The 14,337-nt window shown below is 38.5% G+C and overlaps 1 protein-coding gene across 1 annotated transcript in view; it reads right to left on the reverse strand.

Annotated features, from left to right (window-relative positions):
- The window catches only part of CUBN (cubilin), a 277,317-nt gene that overhangs the window by 43,812 nt on the left and 219,168 nt on the right, over nucleotides 1-14,337 (reverse strand). The window contains exons 58-59 of the mRNA XM_068562017.1: nucleotides 4,608-4,808; nucleotides 2,075-2,204 (exon numbers count right to left, since the gene is read on the reverse strand). Of these exons, the coding sequence (XP_068418118.1) occupies nucleotides 2,075-2,204; nucleotides 4,608-4,808 (331 nt within the window). The remainder of the gene's footprint in view (nucleotides 1-2,074; nucleotides 2,205-4,607; nucleotides 4,809-14,337) is intronic.

The following is a 14,337-nucleotide window of genomic DNA, read 5'->3' on the forward strand; positions in this document are numbered from 1 at the left end:
TGGGTTTATTATAGCTTATTTTTTAAAAACCTGTTTCAATTATTTGATGTCCTGTCATCATTTTTCTAGCTTCTTCTTCTTTCTCAGGTGTTTTTGTTTGTTTTCTGGTTTTCGGTATTTTTGCTAGCCTCTGTAATATATAACATATAATATGGAATAATTTGAAAATATCTCATGATTAAAATATTTCCTTTAAGAGGCTTAAGAAAAAAATGATACAAAATTTTAAAACAGGTTTTGATTGGCTGAATGTTTTCAAACTGATGATAAAGATCAAGATGAAAAATTTCTTAATTTTCCTTAACCACATGTAACATTTAATGTTCCTATAATAAAAGAAGGCAAAACAATAGCTAGATAATTTCCAAAATCACTACTTTCATTTTTATTTTCCATAGACAATACATTTATTTTCCACGACGTGAATCCATGAAGATAAAAATCTGAGTTTCCAAGAGGACTCAAAGCGGTTTTGGCTTTGCATCATTTTCCCATGACAGCACAGAAAATATCTGTAAAAGCCCATTAACAGAAGACGTCATGAAGCCGGCCTATTTTGAGAGCCTAGAAGGATTTATGTTTTCCTAACGTCTACAACTTCTTCAGTACCTAGAATAGTATCTGTTTCACAGAATGTAGGTTCTTAGAAAGAATGTAATAATTTTCCAAGCATGCTGATGTGAGCTTTGACTATGGTGAGCCCCAGGGCCCAGGCAAGAGCAAAACATATACACATATCATAGCATATGCTATAATCCTACACGTGTAAGAACCACGTATTGTGCCACGACAGCAAATGACAAGAACCGTTCCTTACGTTTCCGTTCTGAGCAGGTGATCCCTTCACAGGCCTCCTGCTCCTGGCCATTGGGCATTTTTTGTTTATTCTTTTGTTCCTGGGCCTTAAAGGACTTTTTGGCTTTGGGGCACAGCTTCTTTACAAATAGTCTCAGGTGGGACCCGCAGTGTTCTCCAGGGTCCATCCTGTAGACCACTCACTGTCTGATACAGGAAGCAAACCAGGTTTGAGGAGGTGTGTCTTACAGGCCAAGGACCCATTTGATACATGAGGTCCCTGGAGGTAAATTACGGAGAGTTTATGACTGGGGGGAGAGAAAGTGATCACTGACATATAGGAGGAAGGGAGGTAGGAGGGGTCCTAGCCCATTAAGCTTCTATAAAGAATTCTACATTGCCATAAACTACACCATATGCTGAGTTTCAGAGTTTTCCACCATATGCTGTATATCACTGAAACACAGGAGTTAGAAATACATCATCTCAGATGACAGCAATAGTGAACTTTATCACTCAGAGAACTGGAGGTTGCTTTCCCTTAATCAGTCTTGTTGGAAGTATGCAGGATCAGGGGAGAATTTTCCTGATGATATAAGATATCTCATATAGCACCAGTTTAGAGGTGCTCTGATATGGGAATAAAAAGGAATTTCTTAAGTACTTAGAAAATTCACCCTTTGGGAGAGAGCACAGGGAAGTATGAAGGACACGGTCTGGGGAGGAGATCAGTCTGACCCGGATTCTGATTCTGACTCTTCATTTAACACTATGTCACTCTGGGAAAGTTACGTGACACTGCTGAGCCTCCGTTTTCACATCAGTAGAGTGAGATTAATAATACATACCTCATCTGACTGTTTCAAGAACTAAATAAGAGAATGGTGGAAGTGTTCATTAAAGTTCTTTGTGTATAATATGTGCCCCCAAAATGGAAACTGCTTTCTCTTGCCCTCCCCATGCCCTTTGATTTAAAGATAGGCTTATAACTTTACACCCCAGTATATGAAGCTCCTTTAAAACTGTCGGAAAACTATAACAATTGTTTGAACTGGTGGAGTGAGTGCCTGTTTTTCCCCTGAATGACCACTGGCTTGCGTGGAGGGTAGGGGGCCCATTTCCCAGGCTAACAGGATCACACCACATGCTTACTTTCCCTTCCTCCAGATTCCTGTATGTGCCCCTGATGAGAATCAGTGCTCCTCATCATTAAATGAACATCTTTTCTGTAAACAGAGCTGGGAGGATTTTCTTAAGAAGGTAAATGGGTCTTACGTACTTGAGCTGGATTACTCTGTCGTCCCTGATGGTGATGGTGTACAAACAGTGCACGTTGTTAGGGTACGCAGAGTAGGAATAGAAAGGGCTCTTGATGACCCCGGTGGAGAGGTTGAACACACCACCACAGGCTGCAACAGAAGGCGGGGAACAGGCAGAGAATGGTTATGACTCATGGCAGAGGAAAGTCATTTCCAGACATTCTTTACTATGGTACCTTTTTCCCCAAGAGAGATGATAATTATTTGCCTTAAAGCAATGTAAACCTCTCTTTATTGTGCTTACAAATAATTCAGATTTTTCCACTGAGGTAGAGGGAAAAGACAGTAAGGAGTAGAAGCAGGGAAGAATGTTTCAAGGCACCTCTTGGAATGGAATAAGTCTGAGCCAAAATAATGGCCAGAGTGAAAATAATGAGAAAGAACGTTTCACATGCTGGAATATAATTGTCCTTTCTCTATAATGCAGTGACAGATTCAGAGGGATAACAGTGATTGCTGGAAGTTTAGGAAAGGTGTGCAGAATCCAAGGCACATTGTGGGCTTATGAACCCAGGAAGCACTGTGATCTAAAAATCTTAAATAATATGGATTGGAGTCTCCTATGTCCATGATAGACTACTATAAGGTGAAATTTTAGAAATCACTTTTGAAATAATGGAGTTTAGTTCCCTCTGTGGGCTCAAATGCATAGCTCTTGGGTCCCGTGTATTTCTATTTGGTCGTGAGACTGGTAAGGACCATACTTGACCAAGTTTTATTACCAATCCTCAACAAGCATGAGGAAGGTAGGCCCACCCCAAGTCCAGCAGTCAACAGCCCACAGCCCTTAGTTACTACGACTAGTCAAGAAAACAACAGCCATAAAAACAGAATGAAATCCCATTATACAAAATATAGAATTTTTTTTTTTTGCTTGGCTTTGCATATAAGGAGGATTACTTTGTGCCATGCAATGATGGAAAGTGCCCTATTCTCACAGCAGTGAGAAAGGTTTATATTTATTTTACTTTATGATTCTAAAATTATAGTAAGGTTAGTATATTTTGATGATATTTTTATGGTTTATATACTATCAATGGATATATTCCATTTACATCTCTTAGAAATGATAACCAAATAGTGGCTGCCATTTAAGGTAATTTTTTATTTGTCTGTTTGTTTATTTTGTCTCAATTGAGCCCACATTGCAGGGAAAGCTATTCTCTCTATGCCCGTAAGTATTCATGTGCTCAGGCCCCTGGGTACATCTGCAGTGAATTAAATGTTAGATTTGTGTAGCCATTATTCTATTTCATCTTGTTCACAATAATGTGGTCTCTGAAAGCTTGTCAATGCCTAAAATAACTCCCAAATTTGTACATTGTCAGGAGTTGAAATTTCAATATCAACAACCCTCTTTAAAAGAGACTCTCATAGTAGATAATGTGGACCCTTGTATACAGTGTTTTAGGAAAATGAGGGATTAAAGAGTAAAAGAATATAAAGTGGGGAGGAAACTCTCCATAACACTAGTTGTACCAAAAGAATAAAACAAGTCACTCCTTCTCTTTATCCAACAGACAACTGGGGGAAGGAATGTTCTGTTTGTGCTAACAGAATCCCTGGGCCACACAAAATCATGCGTTACAAATGGGGCCAGGCCTCGGTGGCAGCTAATGTGCACAAACCGCGAAGGCCTGTTTCATGAGTAAATAAACATTTTCAGGCTCTTCTGTGGATGGGAACAATAATTTATTTGAAAGAAAACAATTTGACTTTCTACCTTTAGCAATGGGTTTTGTCAAGTAAAGATCAAACAAACATTTTGCAAGATCTTTTTTTGCCCGTGTTACTGAAGTTGGGATGATGTGAAAAAAAATGCTGTCAGCAAACAAGGCAAGGTTATTGCAGGAGAGGAAGAGACCACTCAAAATAGGGAAATAGAATCTTATGATTTTCAAACAAACATGGATCAAACTGTCCACAAAAAATGAAAAGATCTTGGTAGCTACAAAGGTCTTTGTCCATTCGGTGGCTTGTCCTCTCACCCTGATTTTGATACAGAGAAGCTGCAAATTATCATGTAGTTGAATACATCCATCTTTTCTTTTACGACTTGTGCTTTTTGCATATTGCTAAAAAATTCTTTCCTACCAGAAGATCATAAAGATATTCTCTTACATTTTTTCTAAATGTATAAAGGATTGTTTTTCAACAGAGTGACTTGGGAAAATGAAATAGGCACCTGGACAGTCCAGGCCAAAAGTCACTTTATGCAATGTATGAACAACTGAAGGTAGCAGTTCGTTCTAACTTAAATTATCAAAAATAAATCTCAATCTTCCATTTGATTTTCAAAGAGCAGTTCTGCCAAAGTTCATGAAAAAGGGCCTCCCATTTTTTTTTTTTAAAGACCATGCACCTAATTAATAATTTTCTCCCTTAAGGTCTCTGAGTCTTCAACTTGGTGATGTGTGAATACAATTAAATCTCCTTAAGGAAACTGCTCGAGAAAAAAAGAAAATTCCAAACTACATCATTATGGCTACTCACGGGTTATCCTATAGGAAAACTTGAATCCCAAGTCCGTGGTGTGTGCATTTGAGTAGAAGTTAAGCAGCACTGGACCAGAGATGGTGACAGGGGACAGGCTCTCATCCCCACACAGCGTCGCCAAAGGCGTGGAAGATAAGCTGTAACCCCTGACAATGTGCACGCCGTCGTTGACACAGCTTCCCGTTACAGTGGAGCGAGCTGAACAGGGCACGGAACAACCAGAAGCGACATAAGTAATAATCAGAAGCAACATAAACGATCACACAAAAATGTGAGGACGATTCATGCCATTTACACAGAAATTAAAATGAGACTCAACAGCCATTTTAATAAGTCGCCATTTAACTTGGTTTCCTGATGAACGACCCTCACCCTAGTTACAAAACAAGCACAGGGGTGAGGAAACAGGGAGAACTTCACAACAGTTGAATCCTACTTCGAAACAATCCAGAATTTTCTTCCCTATAAAATGACTCCTTTAATTCAGTGATTATAAACTGGGGACAATTTTGCCTCCCAGGGACATTTGGCAGTACCTGAAGACATTTTTTTGCTGTCATGCTGGGATGTGCCACTGACACGGAGTGGGCAGAGGCCAGGGACGCTGCTAAACGTGCTGTAATGCTCAGGGCTGCCCCAGGCCCCCTGTCCTCCACCACAACAGGAATGACCCAGCCCAAGACGCCAAAGCGCTGCTAGTGAGAGACTTGCATTTAACAGTGACGCTTATACGCAGATAAAGGACTCCTACCACGCAGACGTCATTAGAATCTCCTTAATGTTAACTAAACAAATGTTACAAATGTTCACACAAACAATATTAGCTTAAGAGTTTAGTGATTGTAAAATATATATCATCGTTTTGTTTTCAAATTATAAAACAGATATATACTCCAACCTACTCTAAAGAGAAATACAAAACAGAATAAACAAAAAATTTTAAAAACTTTTTTATTTTTGGTGATGGGATGTTTTTTATTTGCATATTTTGGGCGGGGGGTTTTGTTTTTTGGGTTTTTTTTGATTTACCATATTGTGTTAGTTTCAGGTGTACAGCAAAGTGATTCATATATCTATTCTTTTTCAGATTCTTTTCCCATATAGGTTATTACAGAATACTGAGCAGAGTTTCCTGTGCTATACAGTAGGTCTTTGTTGGTTATCTATTTTAAATATGGTTAAAAAGACTTTTATTACTACAATGTATCCAGTCATTTTTATGGGTGAATTATATAGTTAAAAAATTAATTGGAGACTTCTTTGGTGACACAGTGGTTAAGAATCCGCCTGCCAATGCAGGAGACACAGGTTCGATCCCTGGTCTGGGAAGATCCCACATGAGCCGAGCAACTAAGCCCGTGAGCCACAACTACTGAGCCTGCGTTCTAGAGCCCACAAGCCACAACTACTGAAGCCTGCGCCCGCTAGGGCCCGCGTGCTGCAGCTACTGAGCCCACGCGCCTAGAGCCCGTGCTCTGCAACAAGAGAAGTGACCGCAATGAGAAGCCTGTTCACTGCAACGAAGAGTAGCCCCCGCTCACTGCAACTAGAGAAAGCCCGTGTGCAGCAACGAAGACCCAATGCAGCCAAAAACAAACAAACAAACAAAAAAACGTTAATTGGGATCATCCTGCACATGATCTTTTGTAACCTAATTTTTATTAACATGAAATAACATAACATCATGCATTTAATGTGATTAAATATCTTTTAAAACACTGAATTTAATGCATCTATCAAATTCTAATACATAGATGTGCCATACTATGTTCAATTCATCCCCCACAGCTTAACAATTCTATCTTTTCTAGCTTTTGTGATTAAAAATACTGTTGAAACAAACATTTTTATATATAAATATTTGCAGAAGTTTCTCATTATTTCATTAGAATAAATTTTTAGAAGTTGAGTTACTGGTACTAAGGTAAAATTCTTTTTCAGATTTATCAAACAGTCCTTTGGAAAAGTGTTACCAATTCACAGTTCCACAGAACTTTAGGTATCTGACATTTCCCCCATTTCTACGTTTTCATCCCCACGGAGAGAAACCTTGTACCCATTCACAGTCACGCCCCATCCTCCCCCTTTACTGTTCTCCCAGTCCTAGGCAACCACTAACCTACTTTCAGTCTTTGTGGATTTGTCTACTCTGGACATCTCACATAAACAGAATCATATATATATAATATATAATATTCAGCCCTTTGTGACCGGCTGCTTCTACTTAACATAATGTTTTTGAGGGTCATCCATGTTGTAGCATGTGTCAGTACTTCATTCCTTCCAAGCTCAATAGTATTCCATTGTATGGATAGACCACATTTTTGTTTATCCATTTTGTAGGTGATGGACATTTGTTTTGTTTCTACCTTTTGGCTATTATAAATAACACTGCTATAGATATTCATGTACAAGGTTTTGTGTGGATACGTGTTTTCAATCTCTTGGGTAAATAAGTAGGAGTAGAATTGCAGACTCATATAGCAACCCTATGTTTAATGTTTTGAGGACCTATCAGCCTGTTTTCCAAAGAGGCTGCACCATTCTGCCACCACAACAGCAATTAGAACCAGCATGAGGGTTCTAATTTCCCACATCCTCACCAACACTTGTTATTGTCTAACTTAGCCATACTATTGAGTATGAAATGGTAGTACATTGTGGTTTTGATTTGCATGTCTCTATGACTAACGATGCTGAGTATCTTTTCATGTGCTATTGGCCATTTGTATACCTTGGAAGAAATATCTGTTCAGATCCTTTGCCATTTTTAAAATATTTAGTTAGGCCACACTGTGTGGCTTGCTCAATCTTAGTTCCCCAACAAGGGATTGAACCCAGACCCTCGGCAGTGAAAGCGAGGAGTCCTAACCACTGGACCACCAGGGAATTCTCTCCTTTGCCATTTTTAAACTGGGATATATGTTTCTTAATGTTGAGTTCTAAGAGTTCTTTTCTATTCTAGATACTAGAATGGTCGTAAGTTTTTATTTCTCTTGGGTAAATACCTGGGAGTAGAATTGCTGGGTCATAAATAAGGTATGTATTTAATTCTATAAGAAACTGCCAGTCAGATTCTTCCAAGTGGTTATATCAGTACCTATTCTCATGAGGAATGTATGAAACTTCCAGTTGCTCTGCATGCTTGCCAACATTTGATATTGTCAGTCTTTTTTATTTTAGCCATTCTGTTGTGTGTGAAATGGTACCTCATTGTGATATTTAATTTGCATTGTTCTGATGGCTAATGATGTAGAATATTTTTCATGTTCTCATTGACAAAAACAACAGAAAACACTTTTATCTCATCTAGATGATAACTTGAACATGTACCTAACACCTCCACACACACACACTCACACACACACACACACGCACGCACTTTACCTACTTAAAATTCCCCATTGGAACTGCCCAAAACTACGTTACAATCTCTTACACAAGCACATACTATGACGTAATGGACTTTAAAATCAGACTGCCTGTTTGCTGTTAGAACATTCTTATAAATTAAAGAAACTATGGTATACATTTACTTTATAATTTCAAGTCCCCTGGCCATAGATCTTGGTTCAAGGGTGGTCACGTGACCTAGGCCAATCCATTTAGAGTAAATTTCAGGTAAACTGTTTGGAATCTGGAATAGACAGTAGTGTGCTGGTAAATAGAACAACCAGCTCTCCGAGGGAAAGAGGAACACCCTCATTTGTAGCATTTGCTAATTTCTGTGGTAGAAATACTCCCACTATAACCAATGTCAAGTTACCAACGCGAGGCCATTAAATGCAGAATTTGGACCAGAGGAGCATGACTGATTCTTGCAAGATGGTACAAGCCAACTCCAGCATGCCACTGGATAGACATCCTCTCTCTTCCTAGACATGCATGAGGGGTATGCAAGCCCCACTGTGAGGGCAGCTACCCTACAGCCAAGACAGAAGCCAGCTTTAGGGTGAGACTCACACTGGAGTAGCACAGAGTGAGAACAGAAAAAGTAAAACGTTTGATGACAAAATGAAAATGCTAGATTAAGCGGATATGAGGGACCACCAACTTTGAGGTTGTCTAGAAGGAAAGCCAATAAATTGCCCTTTTATGTTTAAACCAGGTTGAATTAAGTTTCCTGTTAATTGTGCCATAAAAATTCCTAATTGATATAGTAAGGATTATCCTAATCATAATCATGATGCAATTATTCTTTATGGAACCCCACCGTCCTGAGCACTGTTGATAGATTGACTGATTACTCCAAGGTAGGATCTCAGACCCCATCTAGGCCAATCAGATGTGTTCAAACTGTAACTGAGTAAGAAGGAGTCAACAGTGGGAGCCAAATATGTTTAACTTGGAAAACAGCAGCAGCGGTCTCCTGACTGCGGTAGGAAGCCAGGTTGTAACAAGAGGAAATGAAGCTGTTGTGCAGAAAGAGGGGGAAAGACAGAACATTTTGAAGGATTTGTGTTCTGGAAGCCTATTAGTCCCCTTCTTATTTTTAAACCTTCCTTTGATGAGATGAGATAACCCAGTATCCTTTCTATAAACTCTACATCTAAGCAAACTTGAAGATAATCTACTGCTTTTAACTGAAAGAATCTTGATGTATGCATTTTTAATATATTTGTACATTAAAAGCCCCCTTCTCTTTTAATTGTATTATCTTAAAGAAAATTGATATTTTTTATCAGAAAATATCTATGCAATTTAAATCTTAAGTTGTTTTAGGAACACATTTGGCATTTTAGCTATGTTTTTATACAACCTGAAGAAATTTTGAGGTATCAATTCAAGATATGTTTATTAAAGTAAGCCCAAAGGATTTCTTCGTTTTGAAAATCCTGGAATAGAAATGCTTCTAATTGGGAATAAATCTACAAGTTAAAAATGTTAAAGACTTAACTTTAATGACCTTACTGTGTAATAAGAAACAATATGATGTTGCAAAAGCAGGACAAAAAAGAAATACATTAAACTCAGATTCACAGTTTGAATACTGCCAAATTGTGTACCTTAATTATAGCCTTAGAATTTTTCTTGTTCCAAGAGCTCCACTGGAATTTAAAACATTCAGAGGAGGTGAATGTGAGAATCAAAAAATAGTGTGAATTAGCTATAAAAATATCTTTAGCCAGCAACAATGCATTAAGTTGTCAAAGCAAAATCACAGAATGAAAGGAAATATTGCTGATGCTAGATTAAAATCTCAGTTCTACTTTGGTCGAATGACCTGCTATGCAGATATCCTTTAAGCACTAAAGAGTTAGTTTTTTAACTCTTTGATGATATAGACTATCACAGTGGTGGCTATCTTAGAAAATTATGGAAAGGCTGTGAAGTGTAAGGTAAAGTATGTCATATACTTGCTTATGTTTCAAAAGAATTAAAGGAACTAGTTTAATTACAGAAAAATCATTCGTGAAATAGCGGTTGTATATCTATATTGAGACATAGCCAAAATGCACTAGTTGTTTATAAAAGGTCTGTATTCAACAATAAGGAGAAGTAGAGGAAGCTGAGAGGGTACTTTAATTTTTTTGTAGATGGCAATATATTATCAGATAACTAAGCAAACCGTTCAAGACAATCTGCTCATTTTTAAAGCCTGACTCAATAAATTGTGAAAGTTGTGATATTTGGCAAATTGCTTAATGATTAAAACATTCTCGTGTCATTTCCAGTAGTAATTTCTTTAAGGTGGGATGCTCTTCCAAATGTTATCCATAAGAAATCAAACATTACATAATATCAGAATTTGTGAAGTTACCTAAAGTCTAAGAACATATCAAGGATTAGCATAAACAAGGTAATACACAAGAAGATGAGATATAAATATGTCAGCAGGCATCAAGTAATTCACACACATACATCTTTTTCTCAAGCTGTACATATCACCTCACTGCATTAGATCAAAGATATCAGTCTGATTCTTCAGTGAGAAGACACTTGGTGACAAAACCACAGGCATAAGAAAATAATGATAGTAAACACTTTTCCATAATCATAGGGGAACCAGTTGTGATATATTACAATCAAAATATACAGAACATTCTCAAGTAGAATATAATTAAATGCAACTAGGATGATTGTCTTCTAGGGAGAGAAAAGAACTTAGTCAAGGTTTAAAAAAAGTTCTTCAAGAAGCAAGATGTATATCATAGTTGAGTTTATGGCCGGGAGGTAGCATTCAATCAGACACATGAGAACTCGTCAGGAAGAGCGGAACCCTGAAATTGAATGATACTTTCTCCACGGACGTCACGGGACAAGCGGCTGCAGTCATTCTTAATCCTATCTTCAGTAAATGATTTGATGAATATTTACTATTGAAATCTCAGAGGTGTAAAATAATCCTCCATGATTTGTTTTTAATGACTATTTTCCATCCTTCTGAAAAACTGTAAGACACATTATTTTAAATGGGTAAGGTTCTATCCAACATAGTGAAAAATAATTTTTATCACATTATTCACATATCTTCATTACAGAGAGCAATGTTCGACTCTGGGTTTCATCATGATTCCAAGAACTTGGAGAGAATTGAAAGGGAAGCCAAGGATGAGCAATTCAGCAAATAATGTGAACCTGTGGAATTTAGATTCCGACTGCACTTTTCCTTCAGAGTCATAGACAGAGAGGCAAAGATGCCAGAGGACTAGAAACAGTGGGAAATCCTTTTGGTTGAAATATTTTAATATTGCAGATACGATAAAGTCCTTTCAGTAAAACAGCAAAGGGTTCTAGGGAGAGGGATGTGAATTGGGGGGCAGCTCTCAGTAGCTTGGAGACTGGACTCCCCAGTAGAGGACGATTCCCTGGGAGGGAGAAGCAGGTGCTCGTACAGAGCTAAGCTCCACAGTGTGAAAGCCAAGGTCTTGTATTATAACACAGGCAAGCAAGGAATCTCACACAACTAAATCGACTCCTCTGGGGCTTGGCCAATTTGAATAAAATATCAATAAGAACTATTTCAAAAGAACCATTGTCCAGTGCTTTCTAAAATAATGGATTGCAAAATGGGCCTACGTTCTGATTTCTTGAGAAACAATTGAGGAAGCAAAGAAAAGAAATGGTAAGTAGCTGCATAATGCCACTTAAAAAAACTTAGATTAAATGGAGAGGAAATGTGAACTAAGACCCACAAAACTCAGCTAACATGTTTCTTGGTGGGAAAAAGGGCAAAAGGAAAAAAAAATCTAAAACTAAATTTTCTTCCTTTTTTCTTTTTAGCTTTATATTAGGCGTACCCTGTAAACCAGGACTTCTAAGTTAACGAAGGAGAATTCAGGCAAATACTACGTAGGACTTGCCATGCGACTGCTCTGGAAATCTAGCCCTATTCCTCTCGGGGCCTTTGAGGCCATCTCTAGAGGACAGTAAACAAAATGCATTTGCATTGGTTCTCGCCCATTTTCTGTGCCAAGGGACTACTCTCTATCCAGTTCATATCAAGAGATACTCTGGATCTGAGAAAAACTGAGTTTAGAATTTGCCTAGATGTAGGATTTTTTAGTTAAGAGTTCTAAACCCCTCATTATCACCAGGGGGAATCAATGTTATTACCCAAATTTTTTTTAATAAACTTATTTTATTTATTTATTTATTTTTGGCTGTATTGGGTCTTCGTTGCTGGACGTGGGCTTTCTCTAGTTGTAGTGAGCGGGGGCTACTCTTCGTTGTGGTGCACAGGCTTCTCATTGTGGTGGCTTCTCTTGTTGCGGAGCACGGGCTCTAGGCGCGCGGGCTTCAGTAGTTGTGGCTCACGGGCTCAGTAGTTGTGGCTCGCGGGCTCTAGAACACAGGCTCAGTAGTTGTGGTGCACAGGCTTAGTTGCTCCGCGGCATGTGGGATCTTCCCGGACCAGGGCTCGAACCCGCGTCACCTGCATTGGCAGGCGGATTCTTAACCCCTGTACCACCAGGGAAGCCCCATTACCCAATTTTAATGATAGAAAAATCAAGGCACAGAAGGCACTGGCTTGTCTTAGGTTACCTCATCTGTTAAGTGTTTTCTTTATCTATAAAGTAAAAAAAAAAAAAAAGACCTAAAATCCTCCCAGTAACTTGGAGGCATCTACTTGGCCACATGAATAATGAAAACAGAAAAATATACTTTTAGATTGTTCAATATTTGGGAAAATAGAATTAGTATTTTTTTGATGACATCTGATTCCAAAATAAGTACATTGGAAACATTGATGGTTTCTCCCTCATGCTTTCTCGTTATATTTTGTCTATTTTTGCCATTTTGTTTTTGACCAAAGTAACGTTTTGAATTTGTCAAATCTCTATTTTATTTCACAACTTTGGAAGACGCTGTTAAGAATACCAAGAGCCATTTTAGTCTTGAGGTAACTTAAAAAAGTCTTGTAAACGCTCAAATGGAATTTTCTTCTATGACTTTTGATTCCCCTGAAATTTTTATAGTTCAGTAGGGATTATATAGGAAACATACGTCTGTAGTTCATAGAATGACTAGCATTGGAAATGTAATAATAAGGAGAAAGAGAAACTTAGGCCAACATAAAATACCATAACATAATTTCAGAGCAACTTATTTAGTGAAAAGTAGGTCACTGAACCTTTGTAACCTCCCTGCAGGAACAGCACCGGTGTGTAGGTCAATAACCAATAAACTAGCCTGAATAGTAAAACCTTTCCTAACCGGTTGTCAGTGTTTGGTAAACACAGTGTATGGACAAGTGTGTTTCCCTCTAGTGTTCTGTAGCCTGGAACAGTCCATCTTCTTCTTGATAAATCCACCTTTTGTGCCACTGGCCCACCACAAAAAGCAGATCCAGAACTTTCATCTCCACCCAGGTCAACGCAGGGTCTGCTGGCCGCTTGGGCTCAGAAATACTTAGTCATTTGGACAGAATCTCTCAGAAACAGGTCTATGGCCTATGGCAGCGAGGAAGACCAGTGCTCCTGCAGACAGGCTGTGATTTTTCTTGAGAGCAACTCTCACTCAGTTTTATCACAATACACTGCACAGGAATTCCTCAGGCTCACTTAAGGGGTGGGAGGTGAGTTTTACTGTAGCTAGTGGATCTCTCACTTGCTGACGGTATTCCATGAACGTCAGCACTGATATGATTAGTGATAAGAATCTAACCACAAAATAAATCTGATTAATGTTGCCCTTTTTAGGAATCATCGTGATTCATTTAATCTAAGCCAGAAATTACTCACTTAGCAGTCTGAAAACACTGAGTACATGTAGCACTGGAAATGTCACAAGGTATTATCATAAGGATATTATCTTATAAAAAGATCAGTCTCTTCAACTGGGTGAGAACGAGCAAATCCATTAGTAAAAAGAAATCACTTAATCTGGCAAAACCAAATATCTGTTCGCAGCTGACTTGTGTTAAAGGGCGTGTCTGGAGATCCACACTGGTGGCAGCAAAAATAACAAAACAATGGTTCACAAGGTATGTTTCTATGGGCATGATCTGACTTTCACAACTACTATTTTATATCAATATTTTGGTAAAAATTATAGTGATTACCAGAAAGATTAAGTAATTTGTACAAAGCCATGTGACTAGTAAGTGGCCAATCTGGCATTGAGACCCGTCCTAAAATACCGCGCCTGCCCTACCCCACCCCAGGTCAGGTAGAATAGCGTATGCTCGCCCCTTTACCCCATCTGTCAACTAAACTCAGGGAGCTACTGTGCGGTGTCAGTATAGGTTCCCTTCTAATAATACATGTACCATTGGTATAGGCAG

This window comes from Eschrichtius robustus, chromosome 1 (assembly GCF_028021215.1).
Source record: "Eschrichtius robustus isolate mEscRob2 chromosome 1, mEscRob2.pri, whole genome shotgun sequence".
Taxonomy (NCBI): domain Eukaryota; kingdom Metazoa; phylum Chordata; class Mammalia; order Artiodactyla; family Eschrichtiidae; genus Eschrichtius; species Eschrichtius robustus.